The sequence below is a fragment of the Trachurus trachurus genome (assembly GCF_905171665.1).
Source record: "Trachurus trachurus genome assembly, chromosome: 12".
In the NCBI taxonomy this organism is placed as follows: Eukaryota; Metazoa; Chordata; class Actinopteri; order Carangiformes; family Carangidae; genus Trachurus; species Trachurus trachurus.
Window position 1 is genome coordinate 9,540,775 of NC_139908.1, and position 25,090 is coordinate 9,565,864.

Here is a 25,090-nt window from a genome sequence, read left to right on the forward strand (position 1 = left end):
TTCAGGTTTCAGAAGACTCATCCAAAAAGTCCTCCGTCTATTTATTTAGGAGAGCTCGATTCCCAACAGTGCGTCTGCGGTCTGTTCCTCTGTCAACATATCTGTGTGATCATTCCTGCTGTTTGGTGTATGGAACCACTGCGACCAGCTGGATGGGAAAATCAATCGATTAATACATTGTTTAGTGTGTGGGGAGACGCTCGGCAGTGTTCAGACAGGGAAAAAAAACATTAAAAAAAACAACTAGGTCGGTATACATATGTCAGTCAGTGCTGACTTATTGGTTCCCTGCCTGTTTCATCCATCCCTGAAGAGCAAATCTTCCTTGAGAAAAAAGATAAAATAAGATGACATAAAATACTATCATGAAGAGCTGAATAATTTATTTTCTGTATATGAATTAATCAAGAGCTCTATCAAAACTCGCTGTCAGATTTCATACTATCAGATGTGAAAACGTGCTTTTGCACATAAAATAATTATGAATTGGAAAAAAAGATTAAATTTAGAGTGAAGTAAAGTTAACACCGGTTTTACGGAAGATAGTCTTAATTATCGTGTGTAATTATTATTGAATGACTGACCTCTGCTGTGGGAATTTTCTGTATGAAAGAATCTCTTTGCTGATAAGTTATTATGCTGCATTGCTTCAGTTGAATAAAAAATAATCACATCTTTATTTGTACTGCTAAATAGTTGTTTTCTCTGCACTTTAATTCAACAATTTAAGCCTTTTAACTGATGTGCCATAAAACACAAGCTGGGTCTTTCGCTCTTTTCTTTTTTACCCACCTCTCACCATTTCCAAAACAGCGTAAATACCAGCAGCTACTGTAATTTGTCTTTTAACCTATTGAAGCTGTAGACATTTTTATCTTCCTGCTGACGCCATGCCACAAACATGACGCCTTCGTACGGGCGCACGAATGGCCTTTATTTACATTAAATCCTGACTTACTAATGGTGCTGCTGGCTGTATTTCAGTATGTTTTGGTTGACATCGACCCACTGATTTTAAAGCTGTGGGGGATCAATATGAGCCAAGAATACATAGATTGGGTGGCAAATCTCTCAACAGAGCTGCCAAACACCTCTCTCCTTTCGCCCCACTGCTCCCTCTCGGCCTTCCTCTTAAACAACAAGATGAGAAGACCCATAATTGACTGTGATCTCTTCTCCCATTAGAATAAAAGGCGGATCAATTGCACCATTTCTTTCATTAAATCTCTCATTCCCCCTCTATTTTAAGGGTGATGGGAGAGATGGGTATAGTGAGCACAGACAGAAACACATCAGCCATCCTCTTTGAAGCGCAAAACAAAGTGAGGGGAATGCAAAAGAGTGTTGGTTTTCCACACAGTGAATCTTAACAATAAAAGATGAGGGATACTCTTCTTTAATGGTGACAACAACATACTGGATCCTGCTTGAGCTGCACATACAAGAAAAACCAGTAGAAGATGGACAACTCGATACAAAGCAGTAGAGATGATAGCAGCACTAAAAAAAATGCCATTCTCACATCAGCACCACTTATTGAACATGAGATGAAGGGCATAAAAAAGGAGGGAGAGAAGGGCAGCAGGGAGGGGAGTGCATACAAGCTATTTGTTTTAGATAATAAAGCAACCCCTTGCAAAAATCCAAAAAGCCCTTTCCCTCTGTTCTGTAAATAGTTAAGAGTTTACTTTAAGTCTCCAGGATAATTCTCCCAGTTTCAGTGCTGCTTTTTCAGGGAGTCCTGGATACACAGAGTATATTAGAAACAAACAATGAAATAATAAGACACTTGACACACATCAAATACATGCAGAAATGGAAACTAGAATCTGGTCGAATCCTGGCGACCAGATTCTAGTTTCCATTTCTGCTTCACCATCGCACTGTTTTTGCTATTATCACTGGACCACCAGGGAGAAGTGGTGAAGGCCACCTTGATCTACAAAGACCTTCTCTATTGTGTTACACTGCAGTAGTGATGGGATCCAGGCTGCTTTACAGTAATCGTATCAGGAAGAGGGGCACTGTAAATTATGATGATGATGATGACTTTACTCATTATACGTCTCCGCTCTACCTATTGCAGTCAAACCAGCAACAGAGTGATTTTTTATTTTAACATGGACCTTGGTCTTATCTTAACTTCCACCGTAGGCAAGGATCAAACCTAAGTATGCAAACGAGAAGCTCGCAGATATTAATCCCATGGCTAAATGTCAAGGAGTTTCTGGTGCTTCAAAAAAAAAATTAAAGCCAAGGAGCATGGATTTTAGTTTTTTGAGGGATTAGGAATAGCTCATTAACTTTAAACCTACACTTTCTGGATCTTGCACCAGGGCTTCCTGACATTTGTCTGTCGTTTTCTTTGAGGAGTAAAAACACTGTATCATCAGCATACACATGGATTCTACACTTTGTTAGCTGTGATGAAAAGACATTTGGTGTATATATATACAGAACAGTCCAAGAATGGTTCTGAGGTATAGCTACACAGGGCATTGTGAAAATGAAAATACAATGTTTTCCTTGTATATAACGGACAAACTATATCAGTTCAAAGCAGATCGTAGCTTTTTTTTGTCCCTAAAGTGAGATTTTGTTTTTGTCTGTTTGATATTTTGCACCTCTTAAATGGGACATATTATGGAAATATCACTTTTTGAATGGCTCTTTAACACATATTCGGGTGTTTGTCGTGCCTTCAGGCCCCCCAAAATGTGAGAATTGACAAAAATATCTGTAATGTGCAGGCTCCCGAGGTTCGAAAAATCCATGTGGTTTTACAAGCTGTTCCCTCAGTTGTCTTCCAGTGATGTCACTAGGATTTGAATTTGCATTATACCACCCCTACCTGGGACTGGTAGAAGGGACGGGGTAAGCAGTGGTTTATTTGCATTTAAAGGGACAGGCACTGAAACCAGCCGTTCTGAACAGGGCTGTTTAGTATGAAAAGAGCTGCGATGTTTGATCCTTGGGGTATTTTGACCAGATATGTCTTTAAAGACACCTCGGAACTAATTTAATTTGTGGAAAGGGGGCATAATATGTCTCCTTTAAAGGTGTACAGAAATGGCCTTTTGTCCTGTTTGTCGCGCCGAGTTGTCACGAGCTGCAACACGAGTTTACCCGAGTAATAAAAACAAATTTGATTGATTCGTTATCGAGCGGGCGGGATATTCAAAGCTTGGGGCGAGCCCGAGCTCCGTGTGTGTGTGCGTGTCTCAGACGTTTGAATGACGGATGACGGATCCAATATCAGTGGCCGGTGAATCGTGTACAGGCTGACATATAATCCGTGCGCCTGCATTATCCAATGCGGGGAAAAAAATACACACTTTCATCCCGGATTTACTCAAAAATAGAATTTTGCACAAAGTTTGGCCTACATCGTCTGATAGATGAGTTATTACACTAATTGTATGACCCAGAGTGGGCTTAAATTCAATTTTCTTTTCTATTCACCTTTAAGAGAAATCCATTTTGTGTGAGATGTAGTTCTTGAATAACGTGACTCCTAGAAAAGGCAACAAGACACTCTGATCATGTCTTAGTCTCCTGAGAGTTTAGTGAATCCTGCGCGTGTTAGTTTACACATCAAGTGCACATCTGTTGTCATCTCTAGCTGAATCTGGTTAATTTTGATAAACAGCACTTTGCCAGCAATCACACTCCCTGAAGAAGCCCTTTATCATCACACACCTCTTCATTAAGCCAGACCTTCTTGGTATGAATATGATTATGCCGCCATATGCAGGGGATATTGGCTGAGGGGAGGCTGATATGGGAGAAGGCTAATAAATGGAGGATAGGTGTCATGGCTTTATCACCTTTCTGGCTCTTTCTTCTACTTCCAGTCAGTCGCATGTAATGCCTCTTCTTTGTCATTAGTGTGAGTCGCCCTTTTCTCATGCCAAACTCTGGTAAAAGACCCTGAGAGAACGCTGTGTGATCCCCAGTGGTTAGCTGACATGGATTGAACTCTTTTATTCTGCAAAATGCAAACCCTAAAGAGCTCTTTCTTGCACAAGCGGAGGAGAAGCGGGAAAAGATCTCAGCCTTGTGATTGTAATCAGTGATTGGCTTCTATGAAAACACAGCTATAAAACAAGCCTTAATCTCTGATGTTGTGAATGCCGTTGCTCAGGCAGAAAGTGTTTTTCATAAAGTTGATGTAATCAGAGTAAATGCCCCGAGCACTTTCTACACAGTTTTTATTTTATTTTATTTTTATTTTTTCTGAGTTGTTTGTAACAATATTGCATTTCTCTAGACATGAGCAGTGATCCAGCTAATGCAGTAAAATCATACCTCGGAGGTATGATTTTGATTTTGAGGTATGACATATGAGGCCGTAGCCAAACATATTTTGTCTGTCTGTCAGCGTTTGTTTTTTTTTGTTGTCTTTTTTTATCATCAGGACGTTTCAACCCGTGACAGTTTATGCGACCACAAGACAAGCGATGCATTTTAAATCCAACAACTTCATCAGTGAAGCGGGCGGTCTTGAATGGGTCCTGATGCACATACTGTTCATTAAGCCGAAGAGCCACTTCTACTTATAATCACATGTTTTGAAAAACCGCCGCAGTGACAGATAATCGCGTCCAAAGAGCACTTAAAGAAATCTTTATTCCTAGAAATAACAAATCAATTGGCTTCTCTTACAGCGAGGTAAAGACTGGGCATTTGTGTCAGGGGTTAAAATCCCACTCTTTACACACAAGATTGTCAACAGAGCATAAAATGATCCCTGTTCCTCTCCGTGGGATGTCAGTTTGCCATTTCCTCTGCATATGGCTCATACGGAGCTATGCATATTTTATGAGGCTTAAAACAGGAATTGCATCCTGCCTGTTTTATTAGCATTTTAATCCCTTTGCAGATTTGCTACTTGTGCCTCAGTGTGAGGAGCGCGTACTTTCAATGAGAAACTTCACACGCTTCATCTACTGCTTTTAAAATATATCTCCTTGTCATACTGCGAGGTCAAAGCAAAATTACATTGGGTGGTGGGTCGGGCGGTGACGGAGGACAGACGACGAATGACACTTAAATGTGCAGGTGTTTTTGTCTCTCATGTCTGTGTCATCTGCATAAATATAGTGTTGTGTGTTATACGAGTGATTCAGTGCATTGCGTTATGTTCACTTGCCGAATGATTTTGATTTGGAATAAACAACAGTCACCTTGTAACGTGGCATTTGGATGCTTTCTCCAAAGTAATGGCTTACTTCAAAGAGGCCTCTGTTGTCAAGTTTGTAAAAGCTCTCTTTTTTCAATAATCAGGAAGGAGATGAAAGCCGCTGTATGAATTCAAATTTAATTTGTTCAGTCATCCATTAAAACGGTTTGTCTGTCTCCCCTGCCACCAGTCCGTCCTCTCACTCTCTCTCTCTCACAGCCGCCCGCACGGCCTCTCTCTCTCTCTCTCTCTCTCTCTCTCTCTCTCTCTCTCTCTCTCTCTCTCTCTCTCTCTCTCTCTCACTCTCTCACTCTCTAGAAATCTGTGTGGCAAATTGCAGCTCCAGCATTGAATGACAATGAGTAAAAGGGGGAAAAATACATATTGAGGGCACAGTGAACTTAAGCAATTATATTAAAAAGTTATTAACTTTGGAATGAGGGACACAGCTCTCTTTCCCGTCACTGCCTGCCTGCAGCCGGAGGCTTCAGAGTTCAGGGAAACGTACTGAACCAGTGCGAGGAGAAGAGGGGGGGAGGAAGGAAAACATACAGGGCAGGAAGAGACAAGAGAGATTTTCCAGGCGAGGGTGAAGGTTTGTCAGCTCCTGAGTGGAGATAACCTTTAAAAACAGTGTTTGATATCATCAGGGACTTGATGTACATCCGTGGACACGTGAACCCACTCATTTGATCATTAGGTCCGTTATTGTCTGAAGCAAAGGACTGGCTCGTTGCCACGACTCTCGACGCCGCTGCCGATCCCTAAGTCAGCATCATTGTAGTATTGTGAGCCCAAATTCCAAGGGAGAGAGAATCAAAGTTAATTAAGCTTTTGCTGTGGTTTGCACAAATAATAAGTAATGGGCTGACTACTAATTAACCCTAAGAAACTACTTCCTTTCAGTGCAGTAAGTGATATTTGCAACTATGTCTGCTTTTCCTTCCACAATTAGCGCTGTTCCACCAAGCATAACTAATAGCTCTTCCATATGATAATGGTCTCGTACTCTATGATAAATGGAAAAGGCAGCGTTGTTGCGTTTAAGGCGCGTGAGAATTTTTGAATCGCTAACAACGCATTTAAAACATTTGTCATCCATGAGTGAGTGTGTGTGTATGTATGTGTGTGTTAAAGCAAGAGAGCCGGATGCAGCGCGGCGACGTGGTACCGGTGTCCACGAGGTCGCCTCATTAGTAGAGACGTGAATCTCATGCATTTTAACTGTAATGATCATCAGTTTGTGCTAATCATTCATTTAATAATTTAACTAAAGGGCAGGTCATGTCAGTTAATGTCCTTATCTTGTTATGCATCGGAAACATTGAATTTCAATTGATCACACAGAAAGAAAGATTGACTTGCCCTGAGTTGTGTGCAGATGTTTGCGGTTCCCAGCGGATTCTGGTCTTGTGATCCCCTGACTTTTCCTCCAGTCGGTGCCATTAGCAGGTTTTTTTTTTTTTTTTGCCTCAAACTGAAAGTCTCGATGTCTATTAGATGGATCGACTTGAATCTCAGCGATATTCGTGCTCCCTAGAGTCCCGCTTAGGATGACTTGTAATAATCTTGGTGATCCTCTGATGCACTAAGCTGAAGCTCTGACTTTGTGGTATCATGTTGATGATGTTGTTACCATGGTCACAGTTTGCCTGCTTCCGCTGATTACCCTTGTGTGGGCACCTTGTAAATAACCGTGAAAAAGGCCGACATGGCCTAACCCGGTCTGCCTTGTCATTGAGCAACGCTTTGAGGACGAGCCGGTCGAGCCTTTTGTCCTTTATGATGTTATCACCACAGTGTTTTACACTTGCGTCAGCTAGTTTGAATCTTTTAGGGGGTAAACTGAAGTCAGAGAAATGAAGATACAGTATGTGTTAGTCTTTACACAAATACCAGTCCACTGTAGGGCTGTCAATCTCCCCCCAAATCAGATTCTAATTTCTAATGCTTCTTATGTTAAATATTCAAATTATATCCAAATTTTTTATGTGTTTTCTTTTTTTCTAGCTCATTTTATACTCTACCAGCTTATTATTACGTCCTGCATCCACTAAAGGGCATTCCATCCAAATCTGTTATGTAACGTTTGCAACACACTTATGTTTTACCAACTCAATATAAAACTTCAAGAAGGGAAATCGAAATATTATAAGTAGCGGTGCAACGGATCACAGTTGATCCGTGATTGGCACATAAGTGGTCCATAGATTGATCGATAAAAAGAAAAAAAGGTGTGCGACTGTGCGCGTGTAGTGTGGGAACATGTAGGCGCACCGTCCCAGCCGAATAAACGGGCAATTACAAAAGCTCTGCTCGTAAATTTGAAGCTGCAGCTCTACGTCGTGCACAACAACAACTAAATAGTTTGTTTTATCAACATCTTTACTTCCCGAAGTCGCGACACACAATGTTAATTTGCGTCGATGTGGAAGGCATACGTTCGAACGTCAGTTTTCACCTTTGAATGTTCTCATTTTGAAAATAATTTGAATTCTGTTCGAATAGCAAAGTTCGATCTGACAGCCCTAGTCGACTGTACGTCTACCTCTTTGCTTCCCACAACATTGCTGCTCTCTTTTTCTGTTTATGTATTTCCTACACTGATTGAACACCCCTCTTATTGTGCATGGGGAATGCACCATAATTATGAGGACATTATGAAGACATTATGCTCATTTTGATTGTATTTTAGGAGAGCAGGCTCTGAGATTACCCAGCACTGGGCGGAAAAGTGTGTGCAATTGAACAGAAGACAAATATGAAGACATAAATTGAGCATGTTGCACAGGTCGAGAATCATTTCTTATCCCATGTGCATTCTCTCGGGTTGTTGTGACCACATCTCTCCTCTGGAAAGTTAAACCACAGTATATATTTTTTCCTCCTCTCCATTGTCTTTAACCTTAATGCCCCTCATTTTACCTTAATTTGTTACCTTGCAGCTAAGTCTCCCTCCTGAAAGTTCTCAGCTCCGCTCATAAACCATAGATTATGTCATGTTCAGATAAGTGCGACGCAAAATGAAAAAAAAAAAAAAAAAAGAGCGTCTAACTGCAGTGCATCAGGGTCATTCACTGTTGTCCAAACCCCATTAGCCAGCGGAGTCATGTCAAGGAGGGGCAAAGTCGATAAGCAAGTGCCGGAACAATAGCCAAGAACAGCCAACTGCACTCAATTCTGCAACACTGTAGTTACGGTTACTACAGAAAAGCAGCTCTATAGCCCTCAATGGGCTGCCAAGGCACAGAACTGTCTGCAAATCCTGAAGTGCACTCCAGTCGGGGAGGGAGGGGAGAGAGGGGGGAGAGGGGGGAGAGTGGAGGTAAAGCTGGCAGAGGGAGAGGAGGGAAAATAAAGAGGCAAGCTATAAGGTAAAGTGAAAGGGCATTTTGGGTAAGAATACCAAAGGTGGGATGAGTCAGAGCTGCAGAACAGACAGATTTTTTGCTGAAGGGGAGCCAACATTCAAACCGAAGAAAAATCCATATCTTCTTACAAAGGCTTGTTAATTAGAGATTTCTGTACAGTGTCGCTGATTACACGTTGCCGACTCGGCTCTGAAAAAAAGTCTTCTTGTTAGACCTAGACGGACAAAGCTTTTCCCACAGGTGGCACTGAAAGCCGGTAGTCACGCTGACAACCGTCCACATATGGGTTAAACCAATCAGGAACATGTGTAACGCATTCGCACCAGATGTTCCAATACGGGGCTGTGACCTCTCGATGCCCCGGCAGGACGCCTCTTGGAAGTGCAGGCACAGACCAGGCAGGTGGTCTGAATCACCAGGACCCTCGCCTTTGAAACAGGAGGACGGCGGTTGTGCTGACAGATCAAAAAAAAGCCCCTAAGAAAAACCTCTTCTTCTCCCGCTCCAAGTTAACAGCTCAGTTCTGAACTTTTACAGCAGTGCTATTTTTAAGCAGAGACAGAGATCATGTGTGGTACCTGTGAAGAAACCCTGGGAGGGCTCAGCTGTGTCATCTTTGTTATATTTCTTGCTACTAACCAATTAAGCCTTTTTTCCTCGTTTGCTGAACAGAGTAAAACTTACAATAGGTGGTTTAACTGTAATGACGCCGGAGAAAGGAAGTGTCATTACATTGGCTCATTGTGCACTATATGCAGTTTTTATATTGTTTTGTATCTTAAAGGAAAATAAGCAGTTATTTCCAGCTCCAGCGAGCTAGATTGTTTTCTGTCTTTTGGCTTTAGTATGAAAATCAACAATGGGAGTTTTAAAGCTTGTTCAAGATTTGTAATGGGTTGAATTCAGCCACTTTAGCTGTTGTCATGGCATGATAATGCAGTTGTCTGCAGGGACTGTTTACAATTTTTTTGTGTATTATTTCCCCCCTACACTCAAGAGCACAAGCTGCAACAAAAACAGCCACCTTTTTTTAAATTCATTTTCTTGTTCTTTGTATCTTTCTCACAACATCCTTGTTTGTTTATTTCTTGGAAATGCATAAAGCAAGAAACAGGCGTAGCAAACCGGCAGTTAACGTCGGAAGTATCCCTAAATGCCCTACTTCATTTTCAGAATGGGTGCTGCTTTCGGCTGTGTTTCCGCATTAACAGTACTAACTTTTACAAACACGTAAGCAGGACTATTTGTTCGCTGTGATAGATTGACTCTCTGAAGTGAGGGGCGGAAGAAAAACAGTATGAAACAGTGTCGGGGGAGGAACAAAATCAGAAAGATGAATGTCCATCATCTAGAACCGTACTGTTAACTCATTGAGTGCCAAAAACGTAATTTTACGATTTAAAAAAATTCGGGAACTCTATGATGAACAGAACTGAAATAGATGACGATCATCTCATGAAAACTCACGATCTGGACATTTTATCATAATTCGGCTTTTGATGGTTGATGCATTGGGTCAAATCAGTGGCGTGCATGCAACCCTCTGCGCCAAACATTGCTGAATAAAACAGTCCATATCTTTAAATCCACTGTTACGGCTTGGCACCACTAGTTAGCGAACACGTTCAGCTTCAATCCTGATGTCATTTGTGTCTATATGCTTTATGCAAAATATCTGAGAACAAAAGAGTTTGACTGGAGCACAGCTGCTCTGCTTTCACCCACGATGCTCCCACAGCTCAGAGCCGAACAGGAAGGGATCTCATATAGCAGTCCCGCCTGGTCTAGCAGTAGTTGTGTTATATGTATATGTTGTTTTGTAGTACCCCCCATGGTGGTTTTGTGAATAGAAAAACAATGTCTATCTTACACAAGCATGCACCAACGGCACATATTTCATAAAAGATGCTGTATCTCCATTTCAAGAAAACAAGCAGGGATTTTTATGAAAACTGGCCACTGTTTATCTTGGGGTTGCTCAGGAACAAAGGCATGTAGAAATTAACGGTTTGTCCCCATTGGAAGCAGAAAGTTTCACCTTTCAAACGAGCCATAGTATTTGTCCATAGCTATAATATAGAATACCCTGTGGCAATACAAAAATCGTCAACAATGTTAAAATATATATGCTAAATTGCTGGCATCAGGATTAAAGCTTTGAAAAACAGAGCGGCACTCAATGAGTTAACATGGCAGAGGTATATCGTAATGTGTATGCCAACAGGGTAAATTATTTGTATACTATATTTCAACGGGCTGAAATAGTCTCACCTGATAGGTGGTATTTGCTGGGCTTTAGCACTACAAAGACAAACTATAGCGCCTGAGAAAACCATGACTGAATGAACTCATCACACATGTTTTTAGTCTAAGGCCCATCCGCCGCGGTCTCTTTCTCTCCCATTGCCACACTTCAAAGACACCTCTGGGGAGAAACTTCAAAACGTACAGCATTACAAGCTTTTGCAGGACTGCCACAGAGTCCCAAACCAGCCAAGAAACAGACAGAAAGTTTCTCTCCAGCTATTTGTTTTAAAGTTGGTTCACAGGTAAGAGATTCCTCATGTCATTTGTTCTCCCTTTACCTGGCCTCGCTTTTATCTTCCACCCACTATTGCGCTTCCCGTTTGCTTTTCCTCTGTTTGTGTTATCCCTCTTCACTTTCTTCTCCCACTCTTCATCCTGTCTTTACCTTTGCAGTGGGCTCAAACAGAGGAGCTTAAATCATATCAGGGATAGGAGCTTTGCCAAGTGCCATCCATTATACCGAAGCGGTGCTGCACTGTTGTCTCTTTTCTCATGTGTTTTTTTCAAATTTTGGCTTTTGTCTCCATTAATCCCCCTCTTTCCTCACCCTTCTTTCTGACATTAACTCAATTTCCTACACCATACTCATTATCTCCCCATTACATCTGCTCCTTTCCCCTGCCGTAACACCGTCACCCCCCGTCTCCGTTGAAAAACACCAACTCTCCACTCCAACTTTTTCTTTTCTTTACTGTGTCTTTTCTTTTGTTTGCTATCTTTACAAATCGCTTGCTCCCCTGGTCTCTCTTCATTAATGCTCACTTTCTGTTCTTCTCACTCTTACTTCCTGTATATACCTTTCCGTCTCCAGGAGCAACAGCCAGCCAGCCAACACACTGCCCCCCTCTGGCTCGCTTTCATTCCAATTTTGTAAAGTGGCTGACATCAAAAGGTGTTTTCTAACGTCCCTCTTCACCATGCCGGTCCTTTCTTCTTCCCATCCTTTTTTTTTTTCTTCTTCTTCTTTTCCAGGAATGGGTGACAGCCACTGACCTGCTCATCTCTTTGGACAGGCTTAACACCTTTGGAGACGAGTTCTTCAAGGATGCCAAAGTGTTGCGCTCCTACTTCTATGCCATCTCGGATTTCTCTGTGGGTGGCAGGTAAGAGCCACCAGAACACGTGGCCTCTAGGGCAGCAACCTTTCTGAAATGTTACCACTGAATCACTTTAGAGTTTTGACCTTGAGGTTTGCCCCATGAGACGGCGGGTGAGTTGAAAACCAAAAAAAAAAAAAGTTTTTGTGATGTTGAAGGGTACTTTAGTGTTTTTTTTTTTTTTACCAGATACATTCACTGTTTGCCAATGAGTTTGCAGATGCTGTGTATTAAAGATAAAAATGTCCTTGTTATATTGATAGGAAAACATTTTCAGGAAGAATCGTCTTCCCTTCAAAGTACATTTGATAGTATATATTTGCTCTATATATACACAGTCGTTAGTGAGACAGCTGTTTGCAGAGCTGATAAAAAGAAATAAAAAAAAGCACCGTGCTGCCTGTCAGGTTGCCATCAGATAGGGTAAACCGAGATATTCCTCCATCCTCCTTCCACTTCTTTTGGTTTATAACTCAAAGTAATGAGAGAGGACGTGACGCCAAAGGCCAGGCTGCACCTTCCCGCTGCAGATAGGAGTGGACAATTAAGCAGTTGAGATGAAGCCTTCAGAAAGAATATAAACTTGATCCGACATCTGTCATAAACACTTAGGATCACCGCGGCGGCATGACAAATTACCCATCAATGTCACAGCACCTTGGGAAGAGGCCCACATCATGACAACATGTTAGCTTTGTACCAGTGCTTTCAGTGAAAATACACATGCCTTCACACCGCCAGTGCTCCACCCCCCCGTGATTTACTCTTAACTGATCACTGATGCTGTGAAAGGCTCCATGTGATTTTCTGCAGCGTAACCCAAAGTAGAAATAAACGTCCTTGAATTATGGTGGTAATAATCCTCACATATATAAAAAAATATATAAAAATGCTGTTTATGCATCTGTTTCGTTCTAGTGTAACATGAGGCTTTAACATATTGCATATCGCTTTTTTTCTACTGCGCATATGCTGCCTGTACAGCTTAGGTCAACCCCTGTGTATCATATTGCGTTATAATTATCACCGAACAGATAAAGTTTACTCCAGCTGATGTGTGGATTCAAAGCTGCGCTTGGTTGTTGTCGTTGTCTTGATGACAACAGAAATAACTGGGTCTGAGCTTCAGGCCAGAGGAATAAGTCTGGATGCGGGACAGCTGGCTAAATCTGACAGAGCCTGCCACTCAGGGCTCATGTCCCCCCTATCACTGCCACTCGACAGAAGCAGCGACACTGCCAGGAAGCGGTGCACACACCCAGCGAGGCATAGCTGCTATATGAAATGATAGGCTTTCTATATTCAGAGGGAAAGGAGGAGGATGGCGTTATGAAAATGAAACTATATTGATGTGGATGCACAAAAAGGATATTTAGATCACTAAACGTTGTTTAGGTTTAATCCAAATGCACATATTATGATTCATATAGATATTGCACATGCTTGTTGCTGCTTCTAATAGTCTGGGGCAGTGTGAGCGTATTAGCGCTGACAGCACAGATGAATAGCGCAGTTGTTGAAGGGGAATGAAAACCCCACCTCATCTCAGGCCATGTTTATTTCTGTGAAAGATAATAGGAAGTGACAACTCCTTACAGTGGAAATACCTTCTCACTTTACCCTCTCGTCCGCCTTCTGCTGCAGACACGGCGCACATAAGCATGTCTACAGTCGAGTCAGCGCGTCAGAGAGGGAGAGCGTATATAGGAAAAGTTGTACTCGCAGCAGCCCCCCTTTTACATAACTATCTGTCAATGTTTCCCTTAGGTGTAAGTGTCACGGTCACGCCAGCGAGTGTGTTGAGGGGGAACATGGTGGCCTGGTCTGTTCCTGCCAACATCACACAGTGGGAGTGGACTGCCAGAGATGTCACCCCTTTTACCAGGACAGACCCTGGGCCAGGGCCACTGGGGACTCCGCCAACGAGTGTCTGAGTGAGTAGCCTTGCCTCTGGCCCGCTGTCACAAACCCATCAGGTGCAGCCTTCTGCAAAAAAAAAAAAAAAAAAAAATCCACAGGGCAGTGTTGAATTCAAGTGACAATCTCAGGCTGTCGTTGGTCCCGAAACATCCATCAGAGCAGCACCTTTCATCTGCCCCCCTTTTAAAAGTTTGATTTCCTCACATGGAGCTTTTGCATTAGCCGCAGTGAGAGAGCGGATACTACATAACAGCTTCCATTACTGTGGAGAGGAAAAGATTACAGTCAGGAACAGCATGGCAGAGCAGCTACTGATTGATTCTCATTATGCTGTAAATTGAAAGGTATTGTATTATGCTGAACTGAGCCTCACACAAGTGTTTTTTACCATTTACCTCCCACCACATCTCAGGTATCGCTTATTTAAGTGGAATCCAGCAATAATGAAATGAATGTTGTGGCAGCGCTGCAGAATAAAGCCCATAAATATTCTAAAAACATTGCTAATAACAGCTCACTGAGTCTGTGTGTGTGTGTGTGTGTGTGTGCACTGTATGTAAATCTGCACTTATTAACATATGTTTGTGTTTCTGTATGTGTGAATTAGCATGAGCATTATCAGGTTTGGCTCATCACTCTGCACTTTTACTGAATGCTGTCGAGGATGAAATGTAATTGGCTGAGGGATAAAAACCATAAAGGAGAGCGCCTTGCAAATTGTTTTTGTTTTTTCTTCTTCTTCTTTCTTTCTTTTTTTTTTTTTTTTGCTGAATTCTATTAAGCCGTGAGCTTGTTTTAATTACTCTTACTCATGGTTCCAAGCAGATGGTGTCTTAAATAGAGTACTGTGCCCAACTTAATCAATGCAGTATATTAATAAATAAACGCACGCCATATAAAAGAGACACGGAATGTGGAAGCGGTAAAATGAATGCACTGTGTAATTGCACGTCTCTATCTGGCTTGGAGCTCACTCTGCCACACCAACCTTTCCTATTTCCTCCATCATAATATTCTCACTGTGTTTGGGCAAAAATATTTTGACAAAGACATAATTTTATTTGCTGATGAATGATTACAATCAGCAAATCTGCTTGAGCGTAATTAGATACATGAAATACACCAAGTGGTAAAATGTAAACTAAATGAAAAGCGTGTGTGTGTGTGTGTGTGTGTGTGTGTGTGTGTGTGTGTCTGTGTAAATATGTAGAGCCTATAAACAGCAGAAATTGTGTTATTTTCATGTTTTAAAATAATCTAAGGTAATAATCTATGCTTCTACATTCATGCCATTGATGGAATATGAATGAAAATTGTTAATTTGCTTTTAGACTATTTTACTATTGTTTGATAAATGTTAGGGCTAAGGCTTTTATGCCTTTAATAGATAGGATTGAGAGACAGGAAATGGGGAGACAGAGGGGGGATTCGAGCTGTAGCGAGGAATAGTATTGCCTCTGTGTTAGGCATGTGCATGGTTACCCGGGTACTCGAGTACCTGAGTAGGCAATCTGCTAATTGGTTACGAATTATTACCCGGTTAACCTAGGATTAAAAAAATGTCACGTTAGAGCACAGTCTAGTGTCGGATCTAACTACATAATCATGCCATGGTTCGGGTTTTTCGTAGTGTTAAACAGTTTTGGATCAAACAACATGGTTTTTTGCTGTGTTTTAAAAGCATTTTTGGATCGAGCCTCGAACTCTCAAACCTTTTACAAGAATCTGTGGTGGTTTCCTTGGGGTGAGCCGTAGGGAGGGAGACAATACTGTAGGTATCATCAAGTCTGTTAGAAAATACAAACACTCCGAAACCTTACGAGTTATTTCCTGAGACGATGCGAGGCAGAGAGGAGCGTAGTAGTCGCCAAAATGTAGTGTTGGACTAATAAAAAAGCACCGCTAATGACTGGGAAAAAAATGCCCATAGTGCATCTTAAACTCCAATCTCTACTCTTATTACACCTGATATTGTGACAGTAATGCGCTCTGTCTGACGGACAGAGTGCATTACTGACATAGAAGTATGGGTCATTCATTCTATTTTTTAAAGTAATCGGGTACTCGAGTAAGACCAGTGCTGTGTCTCAAATCGCACACTTCTCTCAATTTCCACAGGTTAGTACCGTCTCAAATCAAACACTGCTGCTGCGCACTTACAGGAAATGACTCGACAGCTGCTTCTTCTATTTTTTTAAATTCTGATTGCAACCATAGCAACCGGCCGTTGGAGCCCTATCGCCGACACTTGACAGCGCCTTTTGCCGATCAAAACAAGCTATTAAGTTGTGTTTTATTGTGTTAGTGTTGTTGTTGTGCTGTTATTAGTGTTTTTTAAAGACATTTAGGCCGGTGTCAGCTCCGTCGCTGCTCAAAGCAACCGCCGCCGTTTGAAAAGTAGTGACGTGCTTCCGCTACGTCACCAAGATGGCGGCCGTTAAGTGTGGAAAGTGTCCATCGATCCACACTCAATTTTCTGGCCGTTTGAGTGCGCCAATTGAGTGCGCATAGCGCACTACATTTTCACGCACTGCTCAGTGTGAACGCACTTATGCACTCAAAATATTAAGTGTAAGTGCACAAGTGCGCGATTTGGGACACAACACAGGTTAGGTTACTCAATGAGAAAATTACTCGAAATGCCCATGCCTACTCTGTATATGGAGCGCCTGCTCAACCCAGTGAGCTACATGAAGCCCTAAGCTTTCCAGTCTTTTTCTCTGTTTTGGTGTATTTGTGTGGCAGTTTTACAGCACCACTACAGGCCTGGCATATGTACGACAGCGTATTGAGTCGCTGTCAGTTAGCAGGGTGCCTATTTAAGCAAGAGACACTGGAGCTCTATGGTTAAAGCAGAAGTAAGTGATATATTTGTGTTAATATAAGTCTTAAATAGTTATATCTTCCGACAGCAATCACTTACATAGAGTGTTTGGTCTGAAACACGGGTCTGTCAGTCACTCTGCTCTGCTCTGAGCCGAGGAGAAAACATTTATCGTATCCTACAGTTTTTATCCAATGAGGAGAGAGAACGGCATGCAGGGCTGTGTGTGCAGCCAAGGAACGCCGTGAATGTGGTGACGTAGCGACGAGGACTGTTATGGTGCGTTCAAGGAAACTCGTATTTTTCCGACCGTGAAGTGGTACCAGTTCGATCTGGTACGAGTTCACCGGTCGGAAGTTACGAGTGGCCGTTATAGTGACTTTCACCGGTAAAACAGGTCGGAAAAACACGAGTGGGTTGCCTGAAACGCTACAAAGTCGTAAGTTGTGACTTGAAGCTGTAATTTACGATTTCAAAAGCCTGCCTGGAACGCAGCATTAGCGAAAACGACCGGATCACTCACTTCTGCTTTAATATATACAGTATAGTACACCTGAATATTTGTTACCGTATTTATTGCAAGTCATATCATCCATCCATCATCATCATTGCAATGTTGAACAGTGTCATCATCGCACATTTTGCTGATATGGTGCAGGCCTGGTTAATATCATCTCATTAGTCATATCCTGTTTCTACTTTTAAAATCTAACTGCATTGTTGTACCAAACAGTACGTACACATACTGTTATTGTTGTGACTGCAGAGATTTCACACAATGTCAAGCTGGTCGTTCTACCTCTCTGCTTACTTACTAGTTATGGAAGAGATGTCTTCATTTGCACACATATGGGCTGAGCTGTCAGAGGTCTCAGGTTTGAAATATTTGTGGGCTTGAGGCGGCTGAGACAACTTGTACCAGCGCTTTTTGCTGCCTGCGACTGTAGACTGCACTGAAATAAGAGAAAATGGGTAAGATGCATTTTCAAGATATACAATAAAGGTCTAATCCAGGGGTTTTCATGTTCCCTCAAGGAGCATGATCCCAAGCTTTGCAGGAACTAAAAGACACAAGATTTACATTGCCTACAGTGTATCCGCCTGCCACTTGTTCCCAGCGCTGTAGCATGTGATTGTGATCTGTTATGAGTCAGTTTTGAACTGGGAGAAAGAAATAAAAAAAGATCCTGGAACCTAAGAACATAAAAGCAGAGGCAGGCAGGTCTCATGTGACACGTACATTGTGTATTTCATTATTCGGTGTGTAACACAGCAGCTGAGGAAAATGAATAATTACGACAAAAGAGGAGCTTAATGCAGTAGTTTTGTCTTCAGCTGTAGTTTAAGACTCCACTCTCTGTGGGAAATGCTCAGTTTTATCAAGTAAATTGTTATTTTTTAGTCGTTGTGATTAACTTGAGGTGTTTTCTTTAAGCGCTGCATGTCACACACTGGCAACAAGATAACACCTCACATTGTGTGTTTTTTTTTTCTCTTTCATTCTCAGCTCTCCTGGTAATCGCAAAGATCAAAAGTGTGAGATTAGCATTGGTGTAACAAGTATCTGGAGTGAAAGAATATATTGCTTCTCTTGTAGCATGACCTTTTACTTCTTTATGAGGATATGTAAAAACACTATTATTACCACAGCTTTGAAGTGGGTGGAAAAAACAGCAATATTACTAATGCCGTGTCATTTTCATAATGGAGATGGTCAGTGCTGTGAGACCTTTAAGACTTGCACATTGACATACAATTAGCAGGTAATAGGTGAAGATTTACATGAACAGGGTCGCTCACTGCACTGACGTTGTGAATGCCACTTAAGACTTATTTTATTCTTTATGTTTTTAGTATAGTATAGTATGTATATCTGCCGCCAAACCCTCTCCCTCCCTTCCTCAGTTTCCTTTCCCTCTGTTCAGTGTTAACCAGTGTTCATTTAACCGGACAGGTGGAGGTGAAAGCATCTTAGCGGAACAAACAAAAAAAAGAGTAGCACTGTCTCTGGCAATCCAGGTCATTGCTGCCCTCTGCTCCCACCACCCCTCTCCACAGTCAGCTTTTGGGGTTCAATCATTTTGAAACAAGACCCGGTGTGTAAAGTTCACAACCTGCCAAACTGTTGATCAGGCTGCTGAAAAAATAAAAAGCAGTGAGTTGACTTTAAGGCGACGCCTCTAAAAGTACTAATTAAGTGCTAGTTTGTGCAATTACTCCCCCTCTGACACAGCCAGGCTCATGGATTCACAGTGTTTCCAGCTGTTGTGCTAAGTTAGCCTGGTGCTGACCTGAGATTGTTACGGCAGAAGAGCACATGAGCATTCAGTAGTGAGATATCTTTTTACAGTGCAGGGCACAGAAAAATAAATTATATTAAAAAAAAATTGCAATTCATGTCATAAAGAATGTAATACAATTATAATTGTTATAGTCTAAACCTTTTAACCAGAGATATTCCAGTTAGGCAGCACCTAATTCACAAACACTTTGCAGCATCAACTCCAATTACTGTGATGCAAAAAAAAAAAAAAGACATTGTGAAATGAAAACAAAACACGTGCAGTGAAATGATGATGACCGCTGCTGGTGCTGATGGAAACCAACCATTTTCCAACAAATCTGGTAAAAAATGCTAATAATAACAACGATGATAAGTCTCACTTTAGCAGGGAGAATAAACTATAACAGACTCTTGACCTTTGGAGGGTTAGAAAACCATGAAACTCAACAATATGAGCATAATTAAGATAAACCCTGAACTGTACAAAATAAAACAAAGTCTTTTGCCTCTTTACCTCGCCAATTTTAAATCCTTTTTCATCGTGCTCTTACTGTGCATGCAGTAAATCTAACGGTGAGGATTTAAAACTTACTTCTGAAATTAATTCTTTTCCACACAATTAGCCCTCTGCATCATTTTACACCTTCAGCCTCGTAAAACCAGCTGCGAGTACACTGTTTGAAAAATTGGTTTTTTTATCACAGTCAATGCAGCATGTGTTTGGATATTTATAACTGTAGGCAACTGATATGACTCAAGCATCAAATTTCTCAGTTGGGGAATGACAATCTGCATCAACCAGGATGCCTGAAATAGCAGCGAACACGTGCAGCAATTCAAACATATTAATGTAAAACCCACTGGTGACCCTTGATGGAAGATGTCAGTATAATGTCTCGGTCAATGAGGCATAATAATATATTCATCCTATATGCAATGCTGTAGATAGAAGACAGAGAGTGGTTTCGTCATGTTCTTCTACTAAATACCACATGACGGTAACATTTATAGCCACTTCCTGCCATTAATGTGAAGCTTAGAGAACAGAAGGTTGGTTGACAGCAAAACAAGATATATTACTGACCCCCAGATAAAAATAAACCCCATTACTGACGTCCTTTTACAATGAAAACACAACTCTGTCTTGATTGAAATTATTGTAATTCAAGGAAATGATATGTATAGCTTTATGGGGGGTTTTGAATGAGTTTACATACATTTTTTTATGTGCAATTCCACTATCAGTCAAGGTTGTTTGTCAAAAGTGAATATTGGACTGCTGATTTGTTTGCTTGCTGTTTGCTTTGTGGTCTTAAAATAGGTGTGGAGAAATATGCAAAGGGCTGTTGTGCAGGAGTTTGCTGTTGTGTGTGTGTGTGTGTGTGTGTAATGGGATGTCACTCTCATCAAGATTTTCCCCCTCTGAGACTGAAATCATTTATAGCCCGAGCAGGTTGCTGCAGGTCTTCATAATTTTTGTTGTTTGCTTGATGTTGTCATCAGCGTAGCCTGAGGCTGTTCCAGTAGGTAGACACTTTAAATCCTTTCTCTGCCACTGATTTAAGGTTGAAGGCTGCAGTTGTAGATGGGAGGCTGTGATCATTTTCTTGGATATCAGTAACACGGTTCATAATACTGTAGATAAATCAGATACTTATCATCTAAGCCTCCTGGCAGTACTCCTACTATGAAATAAGATAGATATACAAGTAGATTTAGGCCTAAAATCTGTTTAATCTCCTCTTGTGTTTGCTTGGTATGCTTCTGCACTGGCAACAGCCAGGGCCAGAGGCATTATTTTGTTAGCTCGCCCATCCATCCGTCCTATTTTCTTTGAGAACGCCATGTTTTGGGAACACCTTGAGGGAATTTGGCAAAGTCCATTTTGGATTCAGGAATGAACTGATTAGAATTTGGTGATTAAAGATGAAAGAAACACAAAAGGTAGCCGTGACTCCCACTTTCTTTATCAGCAACTTCACCACCCAATCCCATTACCAATGGATCTCCATATAATAGGTACAGGACACAAGGAACCAAAGTTAAAGGGATAGTTCAATATTTTGGCAAATCGGCCCATTGCTATAATCCCTAAAAACTCTGTCTCGTAACGTTCTGTTATTATCTCATAGTGTGGTGAATGTGCAGGTCACAACTTGTCCACGAGAGCGTTTTGGAGTTGTTGGATTGTGTATGTGATGAGTTTCATGAGGGAAACCAAGAAATCCCATTAGCCTCCGTAGCGTAGCTCTGAGCAGCTCACGGCTCTGCTCCGCCGTTCTAAAAATAGCTTGCACCAACAATTAAAGGTAACGAACCTACTCCTAAATGTATAGGGATTATGGCAATGGGTCAATTTGCCAAAATGTTGAACTATCCCTTTAAGCAATTCACAAATTCAAATGTTGATTATTGCATCTCCTTGAATTTGCCATCGTTTGCCAAAATAGCACCGCCTGAAATAACAGCGCCTCCAGCACCAACCATGACCTCTCAGTCTCAACCAGTTCCGTCAATGTACTGTACAGTAAGTGGTAATCCAACCAAGGTTTTGTAAACAAATGCAAGAGCCACCATATTTGTGGGAGATTATGTTTATTGAAACATGTTGATTTTGATGCAGAGGTGTCGTTTTAAGCGTGGCATGGTGGGAGAGCATGGCACAGATACATCCACTGCAGAATGAGTCGCACAAATCTCAACCCAGCAGCACAGCCTCACATCTGTGAATCCCTACATCATTCATCATTCATATATCAAAACACACCATGTATATATTTAAAGCATGGTTGTACAACAGCGATGCACCAGCAGCCTCACACACACCATCAATTTTACATTTTTTTTTTCAATGTAAGTGAAATTCAAAATGACCTTTCCCACTGCAATAATGATTTATCTGTGTATCGTTCAGACCCATTCCCATCACACATGTTTTGTATAAGAAGCCGTAGTTTAGCTGATTTCAAAGGAACACAGAAATCAATCCAATCTTCTTGTCAAAGTGGAAAAAATTTATTTCAGCATCAAACACTGACTGAAAGCTCCTCCCCAAAAATCTGAGATAAGGAAACGCCGTCCTAAACTGGTGATTTGCTTTTTTTTTTTTCCTTCCTTCATTCGAGCTGCAATTTTTTTTTCCTGTTGAGTCAGAGGCGATCAGTTCTCCAAGGCGCTCAGCATTCTCTTGAGTGAAAGTGGGAAGTTTTAAGCCTGGGAAGAAAAAAAAAGAGAAAAACATTCACATTTAGCTGTATTTAATTATATTTCAGACCAGTATGGCTCAGAGCGAAATGTGCAGAACTCTGCGTTTATTTCCATAAGAACACTTAAGCAGCGTCTGCTCGGAGCTAATAGCTGTGATATTTTTCCACATTCCTACAAATTTCAGAGCAGGAAAGGCAAGTTGGGTTTGAACCATTAAAATAATGATTTCTTCTGGTCTTCTATGGAGTTGGGATTCAGCTCATGTTCTTAGTAGGTTATTCAGGTTCACTTTGACTGAATCAATTTTCTTGTTCCTTACATCAGTGAAAACCAACCTTGTAGCGATCGTGTTGTAGCTCTTGTAAATCACCCTCCCGTGTGTCTATTATGCTCAGTTCTTCGATTAAGGTGAGAGGAAAAGGAAATTGTTTTGCTTCGAACATAAACTTTAATTGCACCACACTGGACAGAGAGACTCCTCTATTGATATGAGAGTCTGAAAATAAACACTTTTCACTTCAATAATTGTTGTTGAGTAACATGGTGATTCAGCCTTAATAGGAGTATCAGCTTGTGTAAACTCGTCAGATAGAGTGACAGGAAAAGTCACAGCAGAGGTAATTTGGGAAAACAAACCCAACTTTGCATGTTTTTCTCTATTAAAGTGTAAGAGTTACAATGTGTAGTAATTAAAGTGAGTTAGTAATTAAAACCCCAGGTCAAATTAGTAACCTAGCTTAGATCAAAGAGCCTGAAAAAGCCTGTTTGTAGTCATTACACAGAACAACATTGCCAGTAGAGTACAGTACAGTGTATGACACAACAGTAGAAGCTGCCTTATCTTAAAACAGCTTTTGTTTTAATGGCTGATTCATCACCTTGTTCTTCTGACAAGACTGCTAAATGCTAATGGATAATTAGTTCTTGGAAAAGTTGAGAATATTGATGAACATTGTTTTCATTCTCTAATCTTTAGTACAGTTTTTGTTTTTGTTTGTAATGGGTTGGCTATGACGTCTCCTTTAATCCCAGCTAAATATTTCCTCTAAAATTAATCTGTTCCCATGTTGCATTTACAAGGCAAGGCGAGGCAAGTTTATTTGTATAGCCCATTGTTACAAACAGTGTGTCTCAAAGGGCTTTACACAGCATCTTAACAACATCCTCTGCCCTTAGACCCTCACATCATCTGAGAACAAAACCCCTAAGAGGGGGACAACAGAGGAGGACAGGCAGACATGTAAAGTCATACATGTTGTGTACAGACAAGAAAACATGGAATATGGAATAACATTGGAAAGAAGCAGATGATGCAGTCAGACCTACTGTATGTTTATACAGATTAATGTAAAATAATTATCTTTTCCTTACAAAATTGCTAATTAACAACTGTTAACATAGTCCCACTTAATTTTCCTTTCAGGGGTCCTTTTCCCCTTTTGCCTAAACTGTTTCATGGTTGAGTCCACATGAGTGTACTCTGGGAGACAAAGTCTTTTCATTGATTATAATCAATAATACATCTCCATGGTAAAGGCACTGCACCTGTACATTCACAGACAGAGCAGTTTACGGCTCATCCACCACCAACCTCATGTACCACCAGCCCTATGATTAACAACCCTCTGTTCCCACTGTTGCACCTCTGCTCTATTATATTCATCGTTTATTATTATAACACATAAACATTCGATACATGGGTTCAGGTGACTTAAAAAATCTCCATAAGATACTGTACAGCTTGTAGTGTGTTTAGATTAATGTGAGAAAGCTGACAAGTGTATAACTGCAATTTATAACATCTATGTTGTTTTAAGTATAAAAACTGCAGTGTGCTGGACTTTATTTTGTTCATGCAGATCATTTGAAAACTTGAAATCATAGTGACTTTAACCAATGAGCTGAATGAAAGTCCTGCTAAGCCGTTTGGATTAATTGCATCAAACAAAGTTAATTAAGGAACAGTGTTGTCTAATTAGCATACGTCCCATCATGCATCGTAATTGAATTAAAATGCTCTTTCTTCTGGTTTGATCAGCGTTACGTGGTCGAGGCTTGTCTGGTTTTATATTATTCTCACGTTGAAGATGATTCCTCTGAAGTCACTTGTGTTGTGAGCATCCCAGACATCATCATATCCCTGTCTCAGTCCTGATGGCAGCAGAAGTTGTTGTGGTTATGTAAACATATGAGTAAATGGCCCTGATACTCCCACAAACCCTTGCAGTGACAGTAGCTGTGTACGTAAGCATGTAGAGCCTGTCAGCATAACAGAGCGGTTGCTGATTATTTTCTCTTTGCAATATTAAACTGTAGTAAAAATAAATAAATAAAGATTAGAAAAAAATATATAAGATAACAAGACTCTGTTCTGCATAAATCACCGTCTTACACATTCCTTTAGCATTAGTGGAAAGGAGAATTACACAATTATGAGGATTGCACAGTCTTAAACCCCCTTGGTGCTGTAAACAGTGTTGATGGACGACTGAGATGAGGATTGCAGAAGCTAGGTTTTTGGAAGCCAAAAAAAAAAAAAAATCACATTTGAACCTGAAAGGCTGAGAAATGTGTGAGCCATGCCGAGGTCAGATGTGTTTGTAAAGCTACACTAAAGGTCGTACAGATATATATGTGCAGCACAGTCCCTCATGGAGCGGTTTCTTATCACTGCTGATGTTCTACTCTCCGCGCTAGTCCGACATCCCATTCGTCTGGCAAATTAGATGTAAAAATGAGAAATCATTGTGCCTGCAGGGGGTTGTGCTCCCTGTCTGCGGCGTCTTCTGCAACACTACTAAGAAACTATTCATACAAAGGGCATAAGACAATAAGATGTTGGATTGCATCACCTCAGAGGTGCAGCGGCAAACCCCGCTTGACCTCGCAGAACCGAGC

The 25,090-nt window shown here is 41.1% G+C and overlaps 1 protein-coding gene across 1 annotated transcript in view; it reads left to right on the forward strand.

The window, feature by feature from the left end:
- lamc3 (laminin, gamma 3) overlaps nucleotides 1–25,090 on the forward strand; it is a gene marked incomplete at both ends in the record, with an annotated part of 111,749 nt that overhangs the window by 15,687 nt on the left and 70,972 nt on the right. Inside the window, 2 exons of the mRNA XM_083983926.1 lie at nucleotides 11,833–11,963; nucleotides 13,725–13,891. Coding sequence (XP_083840052.1) covers nucleotides 11,833–11,963; nucleotides 13,725–13,891 — 298 coding nt within the window. The remainder of the gene's footprint in view (nucleotides 1–11,832; nucleotides 11,964–13,724; nucleotides 13,892–25,090) is intronic.